At 44.4% G+C, this 26,458-nt stretch overlaps 1 protein-coding gene across 1 annotated transcript; it reads right to left on the bottom strand.

The window, feature by feature from the left end:
* Nucleotides 1-6,730: 6,730 nt before the first annotated feature.
* Nucleotides 6,731-9,219, bottom strand: E1B28_012217 (uncharacterized protein). The gene is made up of 3 exons (XM_043157304.1): nucleotides 8,238-9,219; nucleotides 7,843-8,185; nucleotides 6,731-7,787 (listed from the first exon to the last, which is right to left on the bottom strand). The coding sequence occupies exons 1-3, from the start codon at nucleotides 8,866-8,868 to the stop codon at nucleotides 6,836-6,838; spliced, it is 1,926 nt and encodes a 641-aa protein (XP_043004671.1). The 5' UTR covers nucleotides 8,869-9,219; the 3' UTR covers nucleotides 6,731-6,835.
* Nucleotides 9,220-26,458: the final 17,239 nt, after the last annotated feature.

Below are 26,458 nucleotides of genomic sequence, written 5' to 3'. Positions count from 1 at the left end.
AGTCACCGGTGGATTCCTCCAACAGAGGAATGGAGATCTGAGGGAAAAACCCAGACGCACGAAAATTACACGTGGTGAGCAAAACTGCCTCCCAACTATAATCCTGACAGAGGTCCATATAGAAGTCCAACAGACCCACAACGTCGACGTCGACGTCGACATGCATATAGACCACAACACTCATCACACGCTACTACGCGGACTCCCCCAAACAAGGTCTCAGCACCCACCACGTCACAACCCACACCACATCTCCACCGACCAATGCCGCCTCACAATAGACCGAGACGAGAGAACTCGTATCCAACTATAGCGACGGAAAGAAAAATCGAAAGGACAGGGTCAAGCGTCACATAGTAGAACGCATGAAGTCAGCGATCATCACAAAACCCCTCTATAGACAAGTCACCGAAACAATCATATTTCACATCCACCCCCAACTAGAACCCAGTTGAAGATATCACCCTATATACACAATCTGTACAATACTTACGAAGAATACACGACTATCCATAAAGCTCAACTGCTACCTAACGTTCGAACACGATACATTCCTGGCTTCCTGGGGCTGGAAGAAGACGCGAGCGGAAATCGTTTGTGCACCTTAGCTTCGAGAGATTACTGACTGAGGCCCACGAACCCTCAGGACAGCCTCGGATGCTAAGCTCCCTTCAGGTAGTCCTATTTAGGAGGAGCCTGCCCGCCAGCAGTCCTGGCAAGCAAAATGGAGACCCGCTCGACCCCAGGATCGGCGAGACCCTCCATTTTCGCAGCTCATTCAACAGGACCCATACGCTTCTCGGCCTCGCAAGCTGGGAAGTGGGTCCACCCAATTTCAACTCTCTCAACGTCTAACTCCAACTTAAAGGTATGCATTCCCGGTCTATTGGCTTATCGTAACGGCAGAGTCGGAGACAGTGGCGGTAGTCCCGCCCCCGACTACCCCACTGTCAAGGAAGACTCGACTTCTCTAGGTGGGGGCACACAAACAAATGGTACAAACACGTCGCAAACATTTGCAACCCCCATTGTTTGGGCTCACAGCGAGCGAAACACTCAACAGAGTGTAAACGCTGCAACTAGCAGCGGGCAAAGCAATAGCTTATCGCCCCACCCTCAAACCAGAGAGGTATCTCAAATGAGATTCATTCACTCAACCAACGAGGTGCCCTTAAACAACCAGAGTGAACTGGAAATCCCAGACAATGTCATCCACACCCAGGATAACGACTCAGACGAAACTCAGTCTGCCGAGAACATTCTAAGAAACCCAGAACAACAAGAAGCAATGTATGAGCTCATGGATGAGATCGATAGGATCATTGACGACAACACACAAAACCAAGTCCAAACAGAAGGGGAAGAAGAAAATGAAACACTAAACCAAACGATCCCCAACATATCCCTACCAAGCACGGATAGAACGAGATATGACAACCTTTTTGGACTCAACATAGACCAACCGGATCAACCCTCAAGAGCTGACCACACTGTAAACCAAAACCGACAACGCAAATCTCGAAAAAAGAAATCCGGGATTAAAATCGGCGCTCTCAACGTTGGTGGCCTAGGTAATACCACGAATTTCAACGACCCTCAAAATAGCAAATGGGTTCATATGAACCAACTAATCAAAGAACAAAAACTAGGCATCCTCATCGTAGGAGAAGCCCACTTAACACACGACAGACACCAACGACTTTCAAACCTCTTAGGCAGAAGACTCGACATCCATTACTCCGAATATCCGGAGAGCGAGAACGCAAAAGGTGTCGCCATAGTAATAAATAAAGACTTAGTAAAATACAAAAACATTGTCTCCCATGAAATAGTCCCGGGCCACGCGCTCCTTCTGGAAATTACATGGCATGACTCTGAAAAACTGTCTATTCTGGGTATATACGCCCCAAATAACCACACCGCCAACAAAAGCCTATGGGAAAGAATACTAAACTTTTTCAACCACCACCCCAACATGCGGAATCCCGACATCCTAGGAGGTGACTTCAACATAGTAGAAGACTCGATAGACCGATATCCGATGCACAGAGACCCGGCCAGCCCTGTTGACGCTCTAGACACACTGAGATCAGAACTTCAACTAATCGATGGCTGGAGAGATACATACCCGCAAACCCTAGCTTACACCTATAGACAAAAACAAACTGGGTCCTGCTCCAGGATAGACAGAATCTATATAAAACAGAGACTATTTAACTTGGCATTTGAATGGCAAATAAAAAACGCAATTGGAATAAAAACCGACCACAGCATGGTCACGGTCAAACTCTCAAATGAAAATTCCCCCGAATCAGGAAATACTCGGTGGATCTGGCCCCTACACATAAACAAAGATAGAGAACTAACGGCCCACATAAAAGAAGAAGGAATGAAAATCACAGAACAAATGTCGCGAAGTACGCTCCAAGGAGTACGAACAGAACAATATAACCCACAAACCTTATGGGAGACTGTCAAAAATAAAATCAAAGACAAAGCAAAGGAACGAGCAAAAATAGTTACCCCTACCCAAAAACGCGAAATAGCATACCTGGAATCCAGACTGGAGCTAATTACAAACGACGAATCACTAACAGCAGAAGGCCGTATCCTCGCCTCCACCCCCATAATCGAAAAAATCAAGAACCTAGAACTGCAAAGACATAACAGCTCACGGATCTCAACTGCCATTAGGAATAGACTTGAAGGAGAAGTAATCAGCAAGTACTGGTCACAGCTGAACAAAGATAAATCACCTCGTGAACTTATAACCAGACTACACCGCAACCCAAACCGACCTGGAAACCGAGGTGTAGATGATCCAGATGACCCAAAATACATAACTGACTCTCAACGAATGGCAAATCTAGCTTGCTCATATCATAACGGTATCCAATATAAAGACAAAATGATTAACCCAGAAGAGGTAATAGTACACACTACAGCTACAACAGAAGTCATGAACTCAATTAACGTCAAACTCCGAGATGAAGAAGCCGCTAAATTAAATAATGAACTTGACAGAGACGATATAGAGATAGCACTCAGAGCATCCAAAAACGGAACAGCCCCTGGCCTCGACGGCCTAACCTACGAACTCTACAAATCTCAAGATGCTCGCTACAGAACAGCAGAAAGAGAAAACAAACCTGCCTTCGACATAATCAGCACACTTCAAATCCTATTTAACGACATCGAACGGCATGGCAAATCCAGAGGAACAAACTTCGCCGAAAGCTGGATGTGTCCATTATACAAAAAAGGAGACAAATCTGAAATTGCCAACTATCGCCCCATATCTCTGCTAAACACGGACTACAAAATATTTACCAAAGCCCTATCCATCAAGCTAGCAAAATCAGCACCCAATATCATTCATCCAAGCCAGGCCGGATTCGTACCAGGACGCCAAATATATGACCACGTATGGCTCGCTAAAAGAGTCCTGGAATATGCAGAAGCTACGGAAGAAAATGGTGTAATCGTAGCACTAGATCAAGAGAAAGTGTATGATCGAATTGAACACGACTATCTATGGAAAACACTAGAAAACTTCAATTTCCCTGCAAGATTTATATCAACAATCAAATCACTCTACGAGGACGCACATACATATGTAGTAGTAAACAGCATCAAAAGCGAGAAACCATTCAAAGTAGTAAGAGGCGTCCGACAAGGCGACCCCCTATCGTGCTTAATCTTCGACATCGCAATCGAACCCCTAGCAATAATGTTGAGATTATCAGAACTAAAAGGAATCAAAATTCCAGACAAGAAAGAGAGACTTATCGCGACTCTTTTTGCAGATGATACAACAGTCTACCTGTCAAAAGACGATGACTGGTCAGACCTAAAACAAATCCTAGAGACCTGGTGCCAAGCATCTGGCGCAAAATTCAACATCAACAAAACTGAAGTAATCCCAATCGGAACACCGGACTTTAGATCCTCGGTTCTACTGCACCGAACAACAAGCGGCGAAATCGAAAGCACCCCCTTCAAAGAACACGTTCACCTACTGAAAGACGGAGAAGCAGCCCGTATCTTAGGGGGCTGGATCGGAAATAATGTCGACCAAACAGCCGTTTGGTCAAAGACACTGGACAAAATTGATAGAGCCCTCGCAAGATGGGAACAAGGTCACCCAACAATGGAAGGACGTAGATTAATCATCCAAATGGTCATAGCAGGAATGACCCAATACTTAACCAAAGTACAAGGTATGCCAGAAGAGATAGAAAAGCTCCTAGATAAAAGAATTAATAAATTCATATGGGGTAATAAAGTGAGTCACACAATTAACAAGGAAACAATGTACGCTGACTTGAGCAAAGGAGGAAAGAAAGTTTTTGATATATCTGCTCGGAACGAAGCTATAATGATAACATGGATCCAATCGTACCTTAAACTAAATGGTGATTGCCCCATCTGGGCTCATTTTGTCAATAGACAATTGGCCTTAGCAATTAGAACGGCTGACGAATGTGTCGACCCAGAACTACGTCAAAATCCGTTCCTCCAAAACTGGAAGCCAGCGAGGAAAAACCTTCCAAAGGACCTTCAAAAGTTGACTGACACCGCGAAAAAATACAACTTAGCTATTGAAGGCATGGCATTCTCTCGTAAAATCATAAGATCTATGCCAGTTTGGTACCACACTAAATGCACCACTTCCAGATCAGTCTATAGAAACAATATAAAAACAAATGTCTGCCTAAAAGTATGGCACGTACTGAGGACAGTAGGCGAAGCTGAACAACTAGCTAAACTAAGGAGATCTAGACGACATCAGAAATCAGCACACTGCCAATGCAAAGGCTGCCGAAAAACTAGGAAACACACAGGCTGCAAACATCCAGACAAATGCTTCCAAAGGGCCGAAATTTTACTTCAAGCACTCCCTCCCAAATGGAACCCCCTGTGCAAACTCCCCGAGGATTATGAGACCTTGAATCCAAATCCGAACGAAAACAAAATCCCCTTCAACCCGAAAATAACGACTGACGGCACTCTAGCAGACGCCTTTAGAATATTCACAAACGGTAATCCAAACGAAGACCTACCGGACACGGAAAGATACCCACCAAATGACCAGGAACCCACGGCGGTCTACACAGATGGATCCTGCATCAACAATGGCCTAGAGAAAGCCTCAGCAGGCGCAGGGATCTTCGTGAACCACGACGAAACGCTAACGAGAGCCATTAAAGTTCCCTTGGAACTGAACCCTTCGAACCAAATAGGAGAACTCCTGGCAATTAAGGAAGCTGCGGAAAAAATACCACCACGGGATTTGATTATTCACAGTGACTCCAGATACGCAATTGACAGACTCACCAAACACATCTCAAAATGGGAAGACAAAGGCTTCATTGGAGTTGAGAACGCTCATATGATCAAGACCACAGCTGCAAGGCTACGGAGCAGGAAAACGAACGTACATTTTAAATGGGTCAAAGGGCACTCTGGCATAGAGGGCAACGAGAAAGCTGATCAGCTAGCAGAAGAAGGGAGAACCAAAATAAACCCGGACCTTATCGATATGACCGTACCACCAGCACTAAAAACATCCGGAGCTAAACTGTCAAAAATCACCCAAGCCATCGCATATCAAGGCATAAAGTCCATCAAAGCGGAATCCTTTAAATTCCAAGAAGCGAGAGACAGAAGGAAAACTAGGAAAAACCTAAAAAAGGCAAGAAAAGCTGCGAGAAAATTGTCAGGCATAGAACCGTCAAACCAGCAAATCTGGAACTCACTACGAAACAAAACCGTCTCGAGGAACATCCGGAATTTCCTTTTCCTGCTACTACACGGCGGATACCGAACCGGTAACTTCTGGAAATCAGTCCCCAACCTCGAAGACAGAGCACAGTGTGCATTTTGCGGAAAAACCGAATCAATCAAACACATCCTCATCAAATGTAAAGAATCGGAATTGAAGAAAATATGGGAACTAGCCGAAACGGTGTGGAAAATAGCTGGACAAGAGTGGATACCACCAAAAGTGGGTACGATCCTGGCATGCAGCCAAATCAAGTTCAGGAATGATAAAGGAAAAACAAAAATCGGTGACTCACGTCTTTTCCAAATCCTGATCTCGGAATCTGCCTTCCTTATCTGGAAAATAAGAAACCAAAAGACAATCGCCAACGAAGAGACTCCGTCAAAAAGCGAAGTAGTGAATAGATGGATTTATGCCATCAAGAATCGTCTACAGATCAATAAGCTCATGATGAATAAAAACTCCTACGGAAAAAAAGCCTTACCAGAACACGTTGTAAAAAATACTTGGAAAGGGATAACAATTGAGCTTCTAGAAAATCTCCGCACGGTGAGTTCACAAGCGGGGACTGGGGTTTTAGTGAGTATGGGGTAACATCAAGGACGCGTCAGCTAGGAGGTCTGAAGCCGCTTTGCGCGCTATACAACCTCAGCTGACGAAGAGATGCTTACCCGAGTCTCACACTTCGCGCGTAACGGCGTTTCCTCAGGTGGTTCTAAACTTTAGCAAGGTTTCAATCCCTTGCATCCTAGCGGGAGGAACGAGCACCGACTTCGGTCGGCCCAGCTGCTGGCAGCGGGGACAGCTAGGCGTCTGCTCACCTCTGTCATTTGACAACGCTCCACAAAAAAAAAAAAAAAAAAAAAAAAAAAAGTATTCACGTGGTCTTCATGAGTTTCTGGCACACACTGATTATTCACTACAAGTCTAGAACTTAAAGCTTTCGTGAAAAGCAAGCTATCGAGACTAGCAAGAGACTAGGTACAGAACGGGATGGTTACAATATAACAGACAGAATCAGAGACCGCAGTACTTATAATCAACTCCAGCTTAACGTTTTGAGAACAGCGCATCCTCCGTAACATACAAATGCCACAGTGACTGCCACATTTGATCGTAGTCACTGAGTACCGGAAGTTTGACGTCCTTCTGATCACTAACCAGAATGTAGTAACACTTGTAGTTGCTGAAGTGGTCCTTCAAGAACTTCATTCCGTACTTGCTGACGCTGTGTTCACTTGAAACGGTAAACTGCAACGCAAATACGGATTTGCTCTGGTGATTAACAATCAAGGAATCGAACGTTGCTTGATTTTGAGCATACGGTCGATAGTAGCCCAGATTGCTGAAGTAAATGGATTTAACTTCGCCGGGGCGATACCGATACACCCTGAGAGGTTGTGGGTCATGACTTTCGGGAACGGCTTCGACAATGGCTGGATCGGAGCCGATGAAAAAGTATTTGACGTTTCTGGACTCTTCGGGGGTGGGTGTTGTGAATATGGTATTTTTTTGTGATTGTAACCTTTTTGCACGCTTGAACAGCTCGGTCACCTCCCAGTGACCCCCCAATGGCAAGTCCCCATGAAGTACATCCTCCAAAAGATGCCCTGCGGCGCCTCGCGTCTGCGAAGCAGAGTTGAACAGTCTATACATGTTCCGGGCATGTAATCTCCAGTTGTCAGAGAAAGCTGTTTTTATGAGACCGTAAATATGTCTTGTAAGGTAATCGACTGTAGTTTGGTCGCGTTGAAAATCTGGATATACACCAAAGATCCAATGTGAAAGAGTGTCGTCGTGGATGTCCGAGTGTTTCATCTCAATAACCAGTTGTTTGAGCTTGTCGAAATCGAGCATGCTAATCTTGGACTGCAGGACACGACTGTATCCGTCGAGACGACGCGCATAGTGAATGATCAGGCGAGGGGATGGCCCATATTTCTCCGCAAATGTCGTCACTTGTTCTTCTGTCAGGGCACTGGGGTAAGAGGGCCAAAAGGGCCTCCTATGCAAGATGTGAGAAGACTGTAGTAATAAATAATATACACGTAGCGCACATCATCAACAGCTCTGGTAACGGGCTAGGCTTCATGAACCACTTATAGGTGTAGGCGCTTCGCTTCTCCGCCCATTGGAGACGAGCCTTCCGTGGAGAAGCCGCTTGGATTATTCTTGCACCGGAAGCCAATATGTTGGCGTCGGGAGAGTCGATGAACTGGTTTGAGTCGACAAGAAACCAGACATCATTGGATAGTCTCCGTCGGAACTTACCCAGGGTACTAATCTCAGACACGCCCTCGGCACACCAATAGGTAAAGCTGCTTTTTTCGGTCTGAAAACAAGTGGGAAGATTTCGGAGGAGACGTTCTACAAGAACGTAATAAAGAAAGCAGGTTTTCCCTGCAGACAAATGTCAGTAAGAGGTTATCCTCGTAAGTATAGTAAGACTTACCGATGCCAGGCATCCCACAGACGATAAAAGTAGAATAGGGACAGCTTGGATCGGACCACTCAGTGTCATCGACATCTGGGACATCGATGTCCATTTGCCGGTCTTCACCTTCACCTTCACCCTCAGAAACCGGTGACCTCCAATAAAAGTCCTCCTCTGTAAACTTTGTTTTGAGGGGCGTTTGTCCGACAAACCAGCGTTTTGCATCGGAAAGAGCTGCTCGATATTCAGGAATGACCAATATGCGTTCTTGGGGGTCTTCATTGAGTTCGAAGAAAATTTTTAGGGATTTGTGCTTTTGGCCAGGTTCGACATCCTGGAAAAGGGCATTACGGTCTCGGCGTTTCCAGGCTACTTGATATAGTTCCTGGAACGACGATAGCTGTATGGGAAACCTCTGCTTGAATTTCTTCACCAGCTCTTCCCATACCGTTACTTTGCCTTTGATTTCCTCGTCATACCAACGCATTGCTACGCTATCTGGATCGAGGAACAATGCGAAGGTAGTTACGTATGCGTCCGTGGAAACGTGACTGGAAAGATAGAAAATGTGGACGTTGGAGATGAAAATATGCGGATTGAGGGAACCATCGAGTTCGCCTGTAAACTTTGTTAGTATGTCACGCTCCATGAATGGATATGGTCCTGGGCTTGGGTGGTGGACAGTCGGTGGTGTGCCTGGAACAGGCTACGGGGGTTTTCTGGTTACACAAGGTTGTGGATGGTGGTGCGACCAATCCTGAGAGTATGTTTCAACCACTGCTGCTGGTCGATGATAAGATGGAGAGCTGTCGTTGTCGGTTATCCTTTGTACACGTTGAGATCCTCGTGTTTGAGTATGAACTCGTCGTTGGTGTGAGAGAAAAAGCTCTACCAAGCGCTAAGAAGGAGACGGTAGAGTTTGAGAGCGAGAAAGAACAGAGAAAAATGAATCTTCAACGACCGCAGACAGATGGCAGTCAAAGGCACAGATCGATGGCGACTGTCCACCCAGCGATTTTCACGGAAACACGTGCTCGGAGCACGGCACACTCGGCACAGGGACACGCGTCACCAACGTGACCAACGCGACATCCTTATGCTCCTCACTATATTTGAGTTATAATTTAGGAATCCCTATAATTCAATATTCCTCTAGCCTCATTAATCTAAGATGATCTATTCAACTTTATAATAGCAGAAGTATACTAACATAGAACATAGATTCAATGTTATCTATTTTCAAAGTCCTCCACCTCATAAGTGTCATGAATTCGCTTCTCTCTTAGATTATCTTTCTTTCATCTTATCATATCATAGCTATCTTCCATCTGATCTGATCTATATCTTATTGAGTCACATGTACTGTACACATTGCAACTGCATGTACATACATGCAGCAAACACATGTTACATACATGCAGTAGACACATGTTTCTTCTGTTTCATGAGTCATCGACATGCTGTAGCCACATTGTAGATACCACACCATAGACACATGTTAGGACTAGTAAATAGTATATAAAGCGTAGCTAGTAGCATGTATTTCCTTAGTCTTGAGCTGGTTTATTCTTGCCAGTAATAGAATAACCTCTTTTCTCTCCTCTCATCGTCTGAAAGCTTTGTGCAACGTCATCACCAGGTTAGAACTGGTGATTGCTAACAAAAGCTCAAGACTTCTCTATTCCTCTCAACGTCGTTGCATGTTCCTCCATTCCAAAACCTTGTTCCTCCACTATCCATCCCTTCTTCTACCTCGAACCTTTGATCCTACACTCTACATCTTACTCCTTCCTCATCGTTTCACATTTTCCTTTCTTTCTCTCTCTCTCTAGTTTCCGGTTGGATAAATTCTGTTGGCTAATGGTCCAGGCGTGTCAGCTAATTGTGACCTGAACACCTGAAGTAGGCACTAGTTCTTCGAACGAGTTTCTGACTATTCCACTTCACTGTGGGTAGTTTAAGGGTCAATCCCCTTTCGCAGGAAAACTTCGGCTATCAGGGATTCTATTGAAAACCTGAGACGTTGGCTGTGCAGTTATGAACAAATACTAGTTCTCGGCCTCCGTAATTACATTACTATACAACCCGCGATCTTGAGTGAAGATTGGTGAAGACCACGCTAGGAAAGGTGGTAGTAGTTACTTCACAATACTTACTTACCCCTACCTACTTACGATACAACCTGCAGTTATCTGAGTGAGGTAGCTGGCGAAGAAGAGAACGAAAAGACTGATCGAAGATCTAAAATATAAAAGATCTCAGTTAGTTAATAAGTGATCTTTACCTACATTCCTCTTACCTACATATCTAAGGTCTAGATCAGGGTTGTGCGCCCAGACCAAGGTTCTATTGATCATTTCCTTCCATCATTTCACACACACATTCCTCATGGATCCACACCCTGAAGGCCAACAGGCCGAAGACCCGATCACTATACACCTTTCCACCGAACAACAATCACTCCCTACTCCAACCCTGAATGATGCCGGTTTCTTCACGCTGCTTTGGGCACTCTTCTGAACAATTCTCCTTTGGTTCTCCAGTTTAACAGTTTCCTCATGACAAACAACTACAGCTACTGAGCAGATCGCAGAGAACATCCAGCAATTTACTCAGAAGGAACCAAAATTGGAAGTCACAGCACTGGAAAAGTTCAATGGTTCTCCAGAGAAAGTAGATGGTTTCTTGAACGCTTTGATCTTCTACTTCAAAGGAAAGAAGATTGTTAGTGATGAAGCTCGAATCATCTACCCACTTTCGATCATTGTCGGTAGAGCTAACGATATAGCCACCAACTGGGCTGACCTTCAGCGGAAATTAATTGTTGAAGAATCAGCAGATGCGATCACAACCTGGGAGAACTTCAGAACAGCCTTCATTGCTTATTTCAAATACTCCTCCACAAAAGACGAACTTCAGACAAAACTCACGAAATTGACACAAGGGAAAGGAACTGCTGATGAATACATCACACAGTTCAAAGGCATAATGAATGGTACAGGCTTCAATCATGATGCCTTACTATACTGGTTTAAGATTGGTTTGAATGATGGATTGAGGACATCGGTGTGGAATCTCCGCCCAACCCCTTTGACATTGGCAGAATGGATGACGGAAGCTTCAAGTCAGGACCGAAGTTACCGACAGAACCGCGAATACCAATCGCAAAAGCACGGATCTGGAACAGGACGATCAGAGAAGGTTAACAAACCCCTGACCAACATGACAAAGACAACGGAAACAAAGAAAGAAACGACATCCGTCCCAGATCCAAATGCGATGGATATAGATGCCATGAAGAAGAAAGGCCTGTGTTACAAATGTAAAAAGCCAGGTCACAGATTCTTTGAATGTCCAGAAGGGAAGGGCAAAGAGAAAGAACGATTTAATGTCCGAGAAATGACACAGATTGAAAGGAAAGATCTGTTGAAAGAGCTGTTGGAGCAGGATTTTTGAAGACCCCAGGAGATAGTACCGACTCTATGGGGGAACAGATTCGATTTGTAAATTATGATGTAGTCATTCCGGAAATAGACCACACTTTGAAACAGATTGAAACAGGTACCCGGTTCAAAGGCCTACGGATGCGTCCCTGGACAACACCGTGGTATGCCCAACGTCTAAGGCAAACATCAATTGATCAAGGGATTGTTCTTTTAAGAACATTAATACATCCCAAGAGAAATGACGAGTGTACAGCAGAATCTTTGAGAGAACTAAATTTACTCAGTGACTGGAAAGTTATTGAGGCTCTTGATGAAATGAAAGCTTCACCCAAGTACATTCGTGGCAATGGCAGTCAAACAAACATAGATACAGTCATCAGTACCTTAGATGACCAGAGATCTATAAGTGTCAAAGCCCTTCTTGACAGTGGTTGTACAGGAAGTGCAATCAGTGATCGGTTTGTAAAAGACAATGGTATTAACACGAGGAAATATGACAGAGCTGTCCCAGTGTATAATGCTGATGGCACACTTAATGCAGAAGGCCCAATCTCAGAATATGTTGACTTACGACTCAGAGTAAATGAACATGTGGAAACACTCAGTTTTGCTGTCACCAATCTAGGCAAAGCCGACATGTTCATTGGTCATGAGTGGTTGGTTAAACATAACCCTGACATCAATTGGAAGACAGGAAAAATCTCATTCAATAGATGTCCTCCAGAATGCCAACCCATTGAGTCAGACAACAAACCGGAAGATGATGATGACTTAGATGATGATTGCCCAGAGATAGAAGCTGGGGATCAGATTCTAGTTGTGGACTTTCAGGAAGAACTTCATCTCAGAGCCAGGGAAAACATCTCAACCAAGTTGGCTGTTGATGCTCAGAAAGATCAAAAGGAAAAGTCAATAGAAGAACTTGTTCCTGAAGAATACCAAAGCTTCAGGGATGTTTTTGATAAAAAGGATTTTGACCAACTACCACCAAGACGCTAATGGGCGAAGTATACCACTCAAGAGTCAACCTAATATCAGAGCTACGGGAGTAGCACCAACACCAAATCAACCCAAAAACTAGTAAACCTCCGTGTAAAGTCTATCAATAACTCTACACACCAGGAAAGATTGCAAGGGTGGACTGCTTGGCAAAGGTTACGCACAAGATCACAGTCTCAATATCATATGAAGTTCTTATGAAATCAATGTGTAACTGCAAGTGTAAAACACCACAGCTACGGGGACTCTAGGGTTTGTAGGGGCTCTGTTTATTGTCCAGTGGACTAAGTGGGACTATGAATTTCGTCTACGGTAAGACTAATTCGAACGATTGGAGACTATTGCCCTCGACGGACACGAAAACTAAGTCCTCGGCGGACACGAACGCTAAGACCCTCGACGGATCACGAAACAGTAATCAAGACCTCGGCGGCCTACGGACAGATAGTTCTCTAGTTTTGACCTCGACGGTCTCGTATAGTTCAAATCAAATCATATCTTATCACTGCACAATGACAGGGCAAATCTCTCTCTATTGGTGTCAAGAGCAGTTACTCACGGGCAACCCACTCAGGACTTTCCTACGCACGGGTAGTACTTTTTTATCTACGGATACATGAGCTGCTTTTATACTACTTCTACGCTAGCTTTGTAATCCTATCTCTACTTGTTTTATCTCTAAAAATAATGCACCGTAGCTACGAATCCATGCGGAGTCTTATCGCTAGGGACTGCTACATGTGCAGAATCTTGTCTACGGAGCTTTTCCATATTCGAATCATATGTTTTGGACCAATCTGGACTGTTCTTCATTCTTGTTTCAGCATGTAGAATGGACCTACATAGGCGTACCATATGGTATTTCCTGCCTACGGACCTTATCCTGTATTTCGACGTTATCAAATCATATGGACTTTGTGTGTCCAAGTAGTTCCAGCATATGGATCCAGAGTTCCGAATCGCCATAGCACATGAACAGTGTGGACTCCAAGATCCGTTGTTCATTCCTGCCTGGTTCCTGGGTACTCTATCTGTGATCTGGGATCTGTATCATGTCTTTTTGTCTTTTCCTCAGATCGGGACTTGATCTACGGTCATATCAAATTTCTCCTAGTCTGTGTGGTCCAATGTCCGATTTCTTGTCAACTAAATCCCCCGTAGAAGTAGGTACTCCTAGTATGAAGGTCTTTTGACTTTGTTAAGTTCTGCTACGAACGGTTCTGTGAAGACTACAAGTCTTCTAATAGTACAATCCCTTGATATGCCAGTGCATAGTAGAATGTAGAGAGTAGAACTCGGTGAATTACCGCTTAAGTCCTCTGCTCATAGTGTTCTACAGGTTTCGAACGGTCATACAGTTTTCTGACACGATCTACGGCTCTCTCTAACTGGTCTAGCTGCGCCGACGGCACATCCTACTAGCGGCACTAGCTTTAACTAGCAATTCGGGCTCACTCTAGTTCTTAATACGATAAATATCGCTCCGTAGCACTGTTTTAAAGTGCAAAAAGAACCTTGTAGCATAGTCAACTAAGTCGCATTATCTCCCCCCAAACAAAAGAGGACTGTCCCCAGTCCATCTACGGACTGAGCACAACATCATCTTCTATCGTTCGAATTGATCTACGGCTTTTTCATTTAGTAGTTCTACTAAAAGCCTTCAAAATGGCCCGTAAATCTACTTAATCTTATCTACGGTGTACACTCTAGTGTACAACCGTCAAGTCTCTGACTTAGAGAAATTTTGAGCTCGAGCTCTATGCTGACCAGCGCTAATGTTCCCAAAAAGGAAATGTTCCGACATCAAAATGATTTTCCCACGCCAGAACTCCTACGATGCAATGTTCCGTCGTTAATTACTTTCATCATTTCTTAATTATGGCCTCATCATTCCGTAGATGATTTCAACAGCCTCGAGGCTTTAATTTCCGTAGATCTGGAATATTCTACAACATTCTGCGATGTTCTACGGTCATGTGCTGGTTCATATGTTGGATTTGGCTATAAAAACCGCAGCAGTTGGACTTAGCAGGAATTTTCATTCCTCCCTTCTCCCACCACTCTTCGGTCGCTCTTCGCCGCCGCTCTTCATATCTTCTTTGTCACTGTCCCCAACGTCTTCGAGGTGAGTGGGGACAATCTACGGAGGCTTCGGAGTCTGCTCCGAGGCCCGTAGATTGTTTTCGCTTTTCTTATATGTTTCTGCGGTGTCACGTATTAACGCAACGCCGTAGATCGTATTCAAATGCCTTCTAAACAAGACAAAGGCAAGGGCAAGGGCAAGGCCGTCGATCCTGAACCTCACGTCCCCAGTCCTATCATTATCGACATACTGGAGTCCCAGCTTCAGCAAGTTCATCAATGGCTCGGTGATCTTAACAACAGGTTGATCGCCAAATTTACCGAAACTCCGGAGATGTTCGACGAGTTCCGAAGGAACAGTAGTCTTTTGGTAAGTCTTCTCATTGCTTTAATCATTTCTAATCTTTCCGCAGATCGAAGCAAAGCCTGCTAAGAAGGCTCACATCGATAAGGCAGGCGTTAGACCTTACACCCAAGTCCGAGGGTGAGTGTCCTCCTTGGGACCGTCCTCTCTTTATTCGCGGCCGTAGCATCACTTATGACAACTTGTTGGACAGAGGAGAAGAAATGCAGAGAGTCTAACGCATCTCTCTGTACTCAAGGTCATAGCCAGCATGCCGGCCCATTTTGGTATGGACTCTCTTTCTGCGTCCGACCTCGCCGCCATTCAGACCCTCCTCCGTATGGAGGTCAATGCATCGTGCTTTTTCGATCCTTCACCAAGGAGCAGCGTACCGGGCAGCCTACGAAAAACTCGTCGAGGCAAAATCAGCTAGTCCTTTCCCGCCTCGCCTTTCCGTCGAACAGTCAGCTACGTCGACTTCAGCACAGGAGAGGTCTACAAAACCAGCCTACTGAGGTGGATGCAGGTGCTCCCATGGAGTCTATTCAGTAGTGTATCTTCCGTAGATCACTCTTTAACAATGGGCTGGCTGTAGCGATAAACGGTGTCCCTCTTTTCATATTACTGTCATTTCGTATAACCTGTGCACTAGTTAGATTTTATTAGAATCTAACTGGATTTTCGGTTTCATATGTTCAGTCAGATCTGAGAAAATCTAACTTTCTTCTTAGCAGACCTAGTAACTCTTACTGGATCGTCCATGGATCCTCAGATTCGCTAGGTAGCTCAATTTTCATTATCATTTTCTGCCGTAAGCTGAGGCATTACCATTCAGCCTCAAGTTTTGAGCCCTGTCAAGATGTAGTCCACTCCAAGTTCATACTCAGTTGGTTCATCTTCGTTAGCCATCGCTTCTAACTCATCTTTAGATAGCTGAATTAAATCTTTTATTTCCGTAGGAAGGTCAATGTGGTATCGCGCCGCATGAGGTAGGATGCGAAAGGCTCCATATTTTCCCATAGCAACGTTCCATCCATTTCCGCTAAGATATAAGAGCCACCTTTAGTACGTCGAATGACTACGCAAGGCCCAAAGTATCTAGGGAACATTTTCCTATCCAAGTTCTTTTCAATAGCGGTATTCCGTACTTGAACCAAGTCTCCGGGTTCAAAGTTTAAGGGTTTTATAGTGTGTATATATCCCGTTTGTACTTGATCAAGCGTCTACGCTTTTCTTCTGTAATTCTATCTCGCATAGCTGTTACATGCGTTCTATGTTTAGCTAGAGCTTGCGCTCGAAATCCAATCAACTCTTCTCGTGATAGAAACCTGTTGGGTAACTTTACTAGCCACGTAGATTCCACAATATCAAGCGGTAGTATAGGTTCCGCACCGGTAACAAAGAAGTAGGGGGAGCAACCTAGGTCTTTCCTAGTTGTTACTCTATCCGCCCACAAAATATGCTTCAAAAACCAGTACCATTTCGCAAGGTCTCCCGCTACGGCTTTCGAAAGTGCGCTCCGTAGATCGAAATGCGCTCTCTCAATCTTTCCGTTTGCTTGAGAATTGTATGGTGAAATCTTAATGCTACGGACACCATATTTGTCCGTAAGCCACCTTGCCATAGCAATCATTTGTGGTGCATTATCCGTAACAACTTCCTCGGGACAACCCCATCTACTAATGATATCGTCAAAGAACCACTCTGCGAGTATTCTGGCTGTATCACTTGAATAGCTCTTGCTTCGGACCATCTCGATAGTGCGCATCGTCCGTGAACAATCAGTTTACAACTGTTGCTAGCGGGAGTCATACTTAAAACATCTACATGGATCACTTGGAACAGCGACGGTGTGTGAGTAACCACTGTGGTATTCTCAAAAGATCAAGCCTTCGATCCTGGCATTCTTGACAGCTACGGACAAACCAATCTATGTCCTTGTCCATATGCGGCCACCAAAATCGCTTCTCCACGATCGACTTAGTCGCAAACATTCCTTTATGTCCCAGATGATCGTGACTTGCTACGAGCATCCACATCCTCTTATCAGGAACTACATACAACCTATGTTGTGTAGAACCATCCGTAGATCGTTTGTAAAGTCTCCCATCGGGGTCTAGAAAGAATTTGGATCCCAATGTAATGAAACTGTTCATTTCGTTTTTAGATAACTCGCTTACAAAATCTGCTTCGGGATCTAGAAGCCACTCTTCAATTTGTGGAACTTTCTCATCGAACCTTTTAATCTCATTCGTATATTCATGTATAGGCTTATATGGATGAGAATCATTCCAACTGTCATCTACGGCGGCGGAACCACTGGTACTTGCTTCAGAAATGTTGAAACATAGTCTGGAGGTTTCCGTAGCGCCCAATTTCTTATCTTATCTACAAAGTTTGCTTCATCTACGGCGACTGTAAGTCTTCTAAATAGCAAAAGACAGATGTGGCCAACTTTGGTTCTTTCTCAGCTAATGAAACAAAATAACCTGACCGCGGATCTATATCATCCTTGAACGTATCAATGTCAAAAGGTTCATCCTCGATTCCATCTCCCATTCGAAACTTTACTGGCTGGACGTCATCGTCGACCAGGAATTCTTCCCATCCTTCTGGTCTAGGCGTAGATATCCCACCAGGAGGAGGTCTCGAAAGTCCATCTGGACCATGTACAAGTCCTTTAATATGAACTAGTTCAAAATGATAGAGTCTGATCTCTTCAATCCACCGGTTAATGCTAGCATTCGGAGCACTATCCGGATTGTTCAACATTCCTTTAATGTAGCTGGCATCCGTTTCTACGGTCAACGGTCTACATCCAAAAGTTTGATACTTCGACGCCCGTTAGCGCCATAAGTAACCCGTAGAGCTCTCTTTTAGGTTGTGAGAAGCGAGCTTCTCTCTCATTGAACGTTATAGACCCAAAATAATTGTAGAACTTCATTTTTGGATTTTCGGGGTCTACTTGGTACAAGTAATAGCCTACACCGTGCCAAGACGAATCTACGGCCAAAGTGATACCCGTCGGATTCTTATAGTCAATGGGCCGTAGCGCGGTGCATCACGGATTCCATCTTGAACCTCTCGGACAGCTTCACAAGCTTCCTCGTTCATTTCAAATGGTACAAAAGCTCCAGTGAGCTTATTCAATGGTCTTGTCTTCTTAGCGTAGTCCTTAATGAACATGCGCATCTGTCCTGCAATCCCCAGAAATGATCGAATATCAGTTTTGTTTCTGAAGTTTTTCGGATCCCAAGAGAGAATGATCTCTGCAAACTTCTCTACAGGTTTTTCACCGTCGTAGGATACTCTATGACCTACTACCATTCCTTCAGCGCAACAAATGAAAGCCTTTGGACCTGAAAAGGTACCTCCTGCATACTTCATCCGCTGAACTATTCGATTCACGTTCTGTAAATGCTCCCAAACGAATCTACGGATGCCTGGATTCTCAGGAATCACCTCGTAGCCTCCGTCGGGCAACTCATATCTAGTACTAGGTCCTCGTATAGGTACGTCGTCAATGTATGGTCTAGTAACACGAGGAATTTCTTCCCGTAGGATGTATGTTACATCCTCATGAAACAAAGGGACTGAATTAGTCCATCCCATAGGTAGTTTCACTAATCTATAGGGACCAAAGGGCGTTTGGAACGTAGTAAAGTCTCTCGATTCCTCGTCGATAAGTCTTTCATCGTATCCAACCCAAATATCTAACATTCCTATGCATGCTCTTCCGGAAAAGCTACTAGCAATCTCAGCTGTTCCAGGTGGAATCCCAGAATGCTGAATCGTGACTGCATTCAATGGTTCTAATGAATGAACCAGCCGTAGACTCTTTCCATCTTTCTTTAGTACCATGAACCACTTCGATCGATACGACGACGTAGTAGGTTCGTATACTCCTGCTGCGATTTTGTCCTTCAAAATCTGGCAGACTTCTTCGTAAATCCCAGGTGGAATAGGGATATTACGCTCAACCCAGGGCTTGTGAGGCAACACTGGAAACTTAATCGGCGGGAAGAAATCTGTTCAAAATGTTCCACCTTCATCTGCACTCCAAGCGAATCCTTTCTCTTGGATTTTCATCAGGTGGTGTACCAACTTCATTTCTTCGGGCCATAGAAAGCCTTCATTATAATTCTTGTCTATGATTTCCTTACGTTCTTCTGTATACCGTTCTCCTGGACTGAACTCAGGAGGGTGCGGCGATAGTACTGGCATCCCTTCAAGCGGATCCCCAGTAATATTCCTAAGAACTCGGAATTCTTCTGGCATCTTAGCCAATTGTGGTCGGACTTTAAGCGCTACTGGCTTATATTTTCCGTAGACCGACTGAACTGTATGTTTTCCAAGCGCCGTAGCACCCTGGGAGACATAGTTCTCACGCTCTATAGACTGCGAGCTACTCAAGAATGTGCTATATGAATTCGTAGGAAGACTTTCTCTCGAAAGCTTTCCTTCTAAGTTGCGTAGAGCAAGCCCCATCTCTTGTACACACGCATCAAGTTCGATAACGTAGGCATTCAGAGAGTCCGTAGACGATAGAATCTCATCTATCGGGGTTTCGCCCGTATAAAGGTCCTTAGGAAAGTTGTCTATAGTCCCGTAGACTTGCAACCATCTTTCCTTATGAAAAGCTAGTTCATTGAACAAAGTCTTTCCACGTTTCTCAGGATCCTTAGCTAACCTATCCAAATCCAAGGCTATACATTCGTCGGTTTGGTAGTGATTTTCGTACATCCTTTGGTGATAATCTACTAGCGCAGATGCTTCATTTAGCATTGTATCAAATGCATTTTCATTTTCAACCGCACCCCTACAAAACTTCGTAGTCGGAGCAACGGGGGTATCAATCTATTTGGATTTTCTTCGATTTTCGACGCCTCAGCGAGATCCTTGAAATTCGTACTAAGCGAATCAACAAGTTCACATAGACTATGGGTATCTTGAGCCTTCAATAGTAAAGCTCTGCCGTCTACGGCGATCTCACTAAGCTCATCTATCTTATCTTGTTGAGAAGAGTCCGATCGATGTGCCAATTTTTGGCTGTTGAAGCCTTCGAGGGTTGAACCTCTGCTAGTAGTACAAAGCAACCGTTCTCGTTCTGTAGATTCACCGTGTATGGAATCTAGGGAATTCAAAACTGGTGCTGATGAATAATAGGAAAGAAAACTGTCCGTAACACAAGGAGAAATAGAAGCGCTGTTTTTGTGTTTTGTATCTTCTGTGTGTTTTTGGTCTTTTTCGTTTATATCAATGTTTTTCATCCCTCTCGAATCAGACTGACTAGTAGTCCTTTCACTATTTGAAGCTTCTATGAAGGCTCCAGCCAGCTCCGTAGGAGAGAATTTTGTATTTATCAAATTTTTATATTTTTCAATTCGTGGAACACCGTGAGCATCTACGGATATTTGTAGAGCCACCTCTCCTTGATCCTCTATCAATTCATCAAGGTGGACTGAAAATTTGAAGATTCAGTCCCTCGTTGTTCTCTTTCTTTCTGCGCTTCCTCTGAACTCTGCGTCCGTAGGGTTGGTTCCCGCTTAGGTTTTATCTTAATGCCTTCCCCTCTCATGTATGTAGGGATGACACTTTGAATTCCTTTGTTTGGGCATGAAACCGTAACCCACTGATCTCCATCCTTGAAGTTTTGCACTTTCGATTCCGTTAGGACATCGAAAGGTCTACCCAAGAGAATCTGAAAGGGAGCTTTCTCCACCACATGAAGTTGCAAGTATACTGTTACTTCACCAAACTTGAAAGGTACATTTCTGCACACTCCCAGTGTTGGTTTCAGCTGTCCATTGGCCGACTGCATGTGAATCACTGAATTCGGATCCCATTGCAAGCCTAATCCTTGAGCAACCCATGCGTCAATCGCGATTATTTGCGATCCACCATTGATCACCGCTTCTACTCTTTCCGTAGAACCGTTAACCTCAGGAAAAACACATCTGAGACCCTCGGACAATCCAGCTACTATCACGACCTTCTGTTTTTCTTCAGAATCTAACTCGGTGCGATAAACTTCCACAACATCTCGGTGAACTACTGATCCCGCTTCCAATCCGTCTTCTTCCTCTTCTAAGGTTTCGAACGAATCTACGGTCTCAATATTATCTACTTTCACAAACTCCGCTTCTTCATCAAAAGGTTCCTCAGCTGCCGTAGAGTCTTTTATCGGATAGTCTAACGTCTGAAGGAACGCTTTATAGTTCTTTGTTTGAACGTGCTTATTCCTAACTCGCCGTAGCAATGCCTTTCGGAACTCTTCTGAAGCCGTGAGCTTGTTCAAGCAAACATTAGCCGGATTGGCCATCATTTGGTCAATTAGGTCTTGTATCACCCGTTGCTTATATCTTTTCGTTTCAACATTTTGAAGATTTTCCGTAGACGCTTTCTTCACGTTTTCGGAATGAACCTTCTTAGATTTTGAAGCACCCTTGTCTTCAGGAATTACGCTTCGGGGCAATACCAAATCCCTTGGTTGTGGGACACGTTCTACGGGCTGAATTTTATCGAATACCCTAGGCGGCGGAGTAGAAGGACGTCTATCGACCTGCGACGGAGGTTCTTCTTCATCCGATTCTGCTTCTTCTTCTTCAGAGACCTCTTCTTCGAAAGGCTTTCTCTGGGGTATCACATACGGTTGTTTCCTTAAGAATGACGGCGTAGATATTACTACTTGGGGTTTTGGTGGTAATTTTATTTTTTTGGGGTCCTCCGGTCTCCTCTGGGTATCTCGAGATCTATCTTTCTTATCTGAGGAGTCCATCATTGGACCTTTTAGTTTTTTGAGCTGTCGCCCGACTGGCGACGAGTCTCTACCTCCAAAGCAGCAATTCTCTGTAGCAAAACTTCTATCGTAGGCACAGATTGACGGTCTGGGAGATCATCATCAAGATCCAAGTCTCCTTGTAAGAAGAAACTGGTCTTTTCAGCACCTGGCCATCCCTTCTCTCTAGCGATAGCTCTAATTCTGTCTGCTCGCGACTCTTTCTTTACTGGATCAGGCGGTGGGAGGTTATTCCCATCGTACATCTCCAATCTATTCGTATGTTCATTCTTAACTATCCACTTCTTCTGGGATAGCTCTTGTGCTTGCCTGCATTCTCTCCAGAAATGCCCGGGTTCATCACAAATAATGCAATTTTTGTCCGTAGGCGCCCTATATGGCTGCCCCGCGGCCGTAGAGTTGGATGCGATCTGGTTCGAAGGCCTAGATCCACCGCTACTCTGCCCTTGGCTTCCATTATGATACGCCATAGCTTGCATGTTTTTGTAGAAGTTAGGCTGACTGAAGTCAGGCATCTTCTTCGAAAGCTCAGAAACTGCACGCGCGAAGTCGTTCATTCGAGTATTCTGTGCGTCTACGGAGGCCAAAAGTTTCATTGTCAACTCATCAGAAGCTATTTCCTTCTTGTACGAAGACAATGGAGCTATCGTAGGCTCGATTTTTGCACGAGTGATCAAAGGGGTTCCTACGGTCGCCGCTTTCACTCCTAGAGTATAGCTAACAGGATCTAAGCCCTGAGGTGCGTAGCAATCGCCTACTAACTCATTACTTATGGTCAAAGCCATATCCCTAACTTGGGAGAAAGCAAAAGGGTCTAGCTGGGAAGCCACCCACCCACTATCTACTTCTACGGGCTTTTCTGCCTGCAGGTTTCGAACGTAGTGAGGGTCCCGTAGCCTCTTTCTGATCTCTCGCCAGAATGTCGGGTCTAGACATTCCGCAAACTTCTGTACTTTCTCTCGATTCGACAAACTTCCTGCAAGTTTGTCTGCTTCAAATTCAAACTCCATATTAAACGAAGTAAGCTTTTGTAGCTGTTCTTCTCCTATACCAGAGAACCTAGCCTTCAACAGATCTAAATTCTCCAGTGCTCCTATTTCTAAATCCCTAATCGACGGGAACGAATCAAACATCTCTTTCTCAAAAGCGGCCCAACTATAGCCTCTCGTAGATGGCAAATGATGTGCCAGGAGTCGAGAGGTCTCGAACTCCATTTGAATCATTGCTAGAATGATAAAAGATTCATCTAACTTCCAGCCCTTGACTTTCCCATATTGTAGGATAGCCGCCATCCATTCCCGTAGATTTCCAGGATCTAGACGGTTGAATGTGGGGAGCCTTCGTTTCGACGTATCCTTGTCTAATTCTTTCAAAGCCCCTTTAGAGAACTCCGTCCAGGACTTCTTTATCGGTCTTTCTTCATCTGGCACATCTGCCGCTACTGGGTCATTCAATATATGGGACATACTTGTTAACGGTCTCTCAAGAAATAAACTCGGGTTTAGTTCAAAAGAATAAAACTCTTCTTCCCGTAGGTCGAAGTCTGAATTGTATTCGGAGGGTAGAGATGATAACGGTGAAGAAAACGGTTCAATGTCTTCAGTTAAAATCTCTGGGGTTTCGTATGGGGTTTCTAACGCTTGGTTTCTAGGACCTTGCGTAGATCTCGTATCTCGGAAAGCTTCTCTCGGACTTCTGTCAAAAGAGAAACCGGGGTTTCTTAAATCGTTTGGGATAACTTGGGTAGCTTCTCTTCCTTGCGTAGAATTGCGCGTAGATCGAGAAGACTGACCAGCTCTCGGTACTTGAGCTGGGGTACTAGATGCTAAAGCCGTAAGACTATGTGTCTGTAAGACTTGTTTGCCAGCCGCTAGTGAAGTGCGAGTATTACGTCGCTGTGAACTAATCTTTCTGAGAGAAGTTCTTTTGGTTTTGTTGTTTTTGTAGTTCTCGCCGTAGGGCTAAAACTACCGGAATTTCACAATATTTCGTTTGATACTGAATGTAATCTTATTTCCACCCCCTGCGGTGGTCACCAGATAATGGGCGAAGTATACCACTCAAGAGTCAACCTAATATCAGAGCTACGGGAGTAGCACCAACACCAAATCAACCCAAAAACTAGTAAACCTCCGTGTAAAGTCTATCAATAACTCTACACACCAGGAAAGATTGCAAGGGTGGACTGCTTGGCAAAGGTTACGCACAAGATCACAGTCTCAATATCATATGAAGTTCTTATGAAATCAATGTGTAACTGCAAGTGTAAAACACCACAGCTACGGGGACTCTAGGGTTTGTAGGGGCTCTGTTTATTGTCCAGTGGACTAAGTGGGACTATGAATTTCGTCTACGGTAAGACTAATTCGAACGATTGGAGACTATTGCCCTCGACGGACACGAAAACTAAGTCCTCGGCGGACACGAACGCTAAGACCCTCGACGGATCACGAAACAGTAATCAAGACCTCGGCGGCCTACGGACAGATAGTTCTCTAGTTTTGACCTCGACGGTCTCGTATAGTTCAAATCAAATCTTATCTTATCACTGCACAATGACAGGGCAAATCTCTCTCTATTGGTGTCAAGAGCAGTTACTCACGGGCAACCCACTCAGGACTTTCCTACGCATGGGTAGTACTTTTTTATCTACGGATACATGAGCTGCTTTTATACTACTTCTACGCTAGCTTTGTAATCCTATCTCTACTTGTTTTATCTCTAAAAATAATGCACCGTAGCTACGAATCCATGCGGAGTCTTATCGCTAGGGACTGCTACATGTGCAGAATCTTGTCTACGGAGCTTTTCCGTATTCGAATCATATGTTTTGGACCAATCTGGACCATTCTTCATTCTTGTTTCAGCATGTAGAATGGACCTACATAGGCGTACCATATGGTATTTCCTGCCTACGGACCTTATCCTGCATTTCGACGTTATCAAATCATATGGACTTTGTGTGTCCAAGTAGTTCCAGCATATGGATCCAGAGTTCCGAATCGCCATAGCACATGAACAGTGTGGACTCCAAGATCCGTTGTTCATTCCTGCCTGGTTCCTGGGTACTCTATCTGTGATCTGGGATCTGTATCATGTCTTTTTGTCTTTTCCTCAGATCGGGACTCGATCTATGGTCATATCAAATTTCTCCTAGTCTGTGTGGTCCAATGTCCGATTTCTTGTCAACTAAATCCCCGTAGAAGTAGGTACTCCTAGTATGAAGGTCTTTTGACTTTGTTAAGTTCTGCTACGAACGGTTCTGTGAAGACTACAAGTCTTCTAATAGTACAATCCCTTGATATGCCAGTGCATAGTAGAATGTAGAGAGTAGAACTCGGTGAATTACCGCTTAAGTCCTCTGCTCATAGTGTTCTACAGGTTTCGAACGGTCATACAGTTTTCTGACACGATCTACGGCTCTCTCTAACTGGTCTAGCTGCGCCGACGGCACATCCTACTAGCGGCACTAGCTTTAACTAGCAATTCGGGCTCACTCTAGTTCTTAATACGATAAATATCGCTCCGTAGCACTGTTTTAAAGTGCAAAAAGAACCTTGTAGCATAGTCAACTAAGTCGCATTACCGAGTTCTACTCTCTACATTCTACTATGCACTGGCATATCAAGGGATTGTACTATTAGAAGACTTGTAGTCTTCACAGAACCGTTCGTAGCAGAACTTAACAAAGTCAAAAGACCTTCATACTAGGAGTACCTACTTCTACGGGGGATTTAGTTGACAAGAAATCGGACATAGGACCACGCAGACTAGGAGAAATTTGATATGACCATAGATCGAGTCCCGATCTGAGGAAAAGACAAAAAGACATGATACAGATCCCAGATCACAGATAGAGTACCTAGGAACCAGACAGGAATGAACAACGGATCTCGGAGTCCGTGCTGTTCATGTGCTACGGCGATTTGGAACTCTGGATCCATATGCTGGAACTACTTGGACACACAAAGTCCATATGATTTGATAACGTCGAAATGCAGGATAAGGTCCGTAGGCAGGAAATACCATATGGTACGCCTATGTAGGTCCATTCTACATGCTGAAACAAGAATGAAGAACGGTCCAGATTGGTCCAAAACATATGATTCGAATACGGAAAAGCTCCATAGACAAGATTCTGCACATGTAGCAGTACCTAGCGATAAGACTCCGCATGGATTCGTAGCTATGGTGCATTATTTTTAGAGATGAAACAAGTAGAGATAGGATTACAAAGCTAGTGTAGAAGTAGTATAAAAGCAGCTCATGTATCCGTAGATACAGAGTACTACCCGTGCGTAGGAAAGTCCTGAGTGGGTTGCCCGTGAGTAACTGCTCTTGACACCAATAGAGAGAGATTTGCCCTGTCATTGTGCAGTGATACGATAAGATTTGATTTGAACTATATGAGACCGTCGAGGTCAAACTTGAGAACTATCTGTCCGTAGGCCACCGAGGTCTTGATTACTGTTTCGTGATCCGTCGAGGGTCTTAGCGTTCATGTCCGCCGAGGACTTAGTTTTCGTGTCCATCGAAGGCAATAGTCTCCAATTGTTCAAATTAGTCTTAC

Source organism: Marasmius oreades, chromosome 8, assembly GCF_018924745.1.
Source record: "Marasmius oreades isolate 03SP1 chromosome 8, whole genome shotgun sequence".
In the NCBI taxonomy this organism is placed as follows: Eukaryota; Fungi; Basidiomycota; class Agaricomycetes; order Agaricales; family Marasmiaceae; genus Marasmius; species Marasmius oreades.
The sequence above is the reverse complement of the archived record's forward strand: the minus strand, read 5'-3'. Positions and strand labels throughout refer to the sequence as shown.

Excerpts from the sequence above, each read along its gene's own strand:
- E1B28_012217 (XM_043157304.1), bottom strand. The coding sequence starts at position 8,868 with ATGGAGCGTGACATACTAACAAAGTTTACAGGCGAACTCGATGGTTCC. Across the intron at positions 8,186-8,237 it reads CTGTGGGATGCCTGGCATCG|GGAAAACCTGCTTTCTTTAT; the intron begins GTAAGTCTTACT and ends ATTTGTCTGCAG. Across the intron at positions 7,788-7,842 it reads TTACCAGAGCTGTTGATGAT|GCCCTTTTGGCCCTCTTACC; the intron begins GTGCGCTACGTG and ends CTTGCATAGGAG.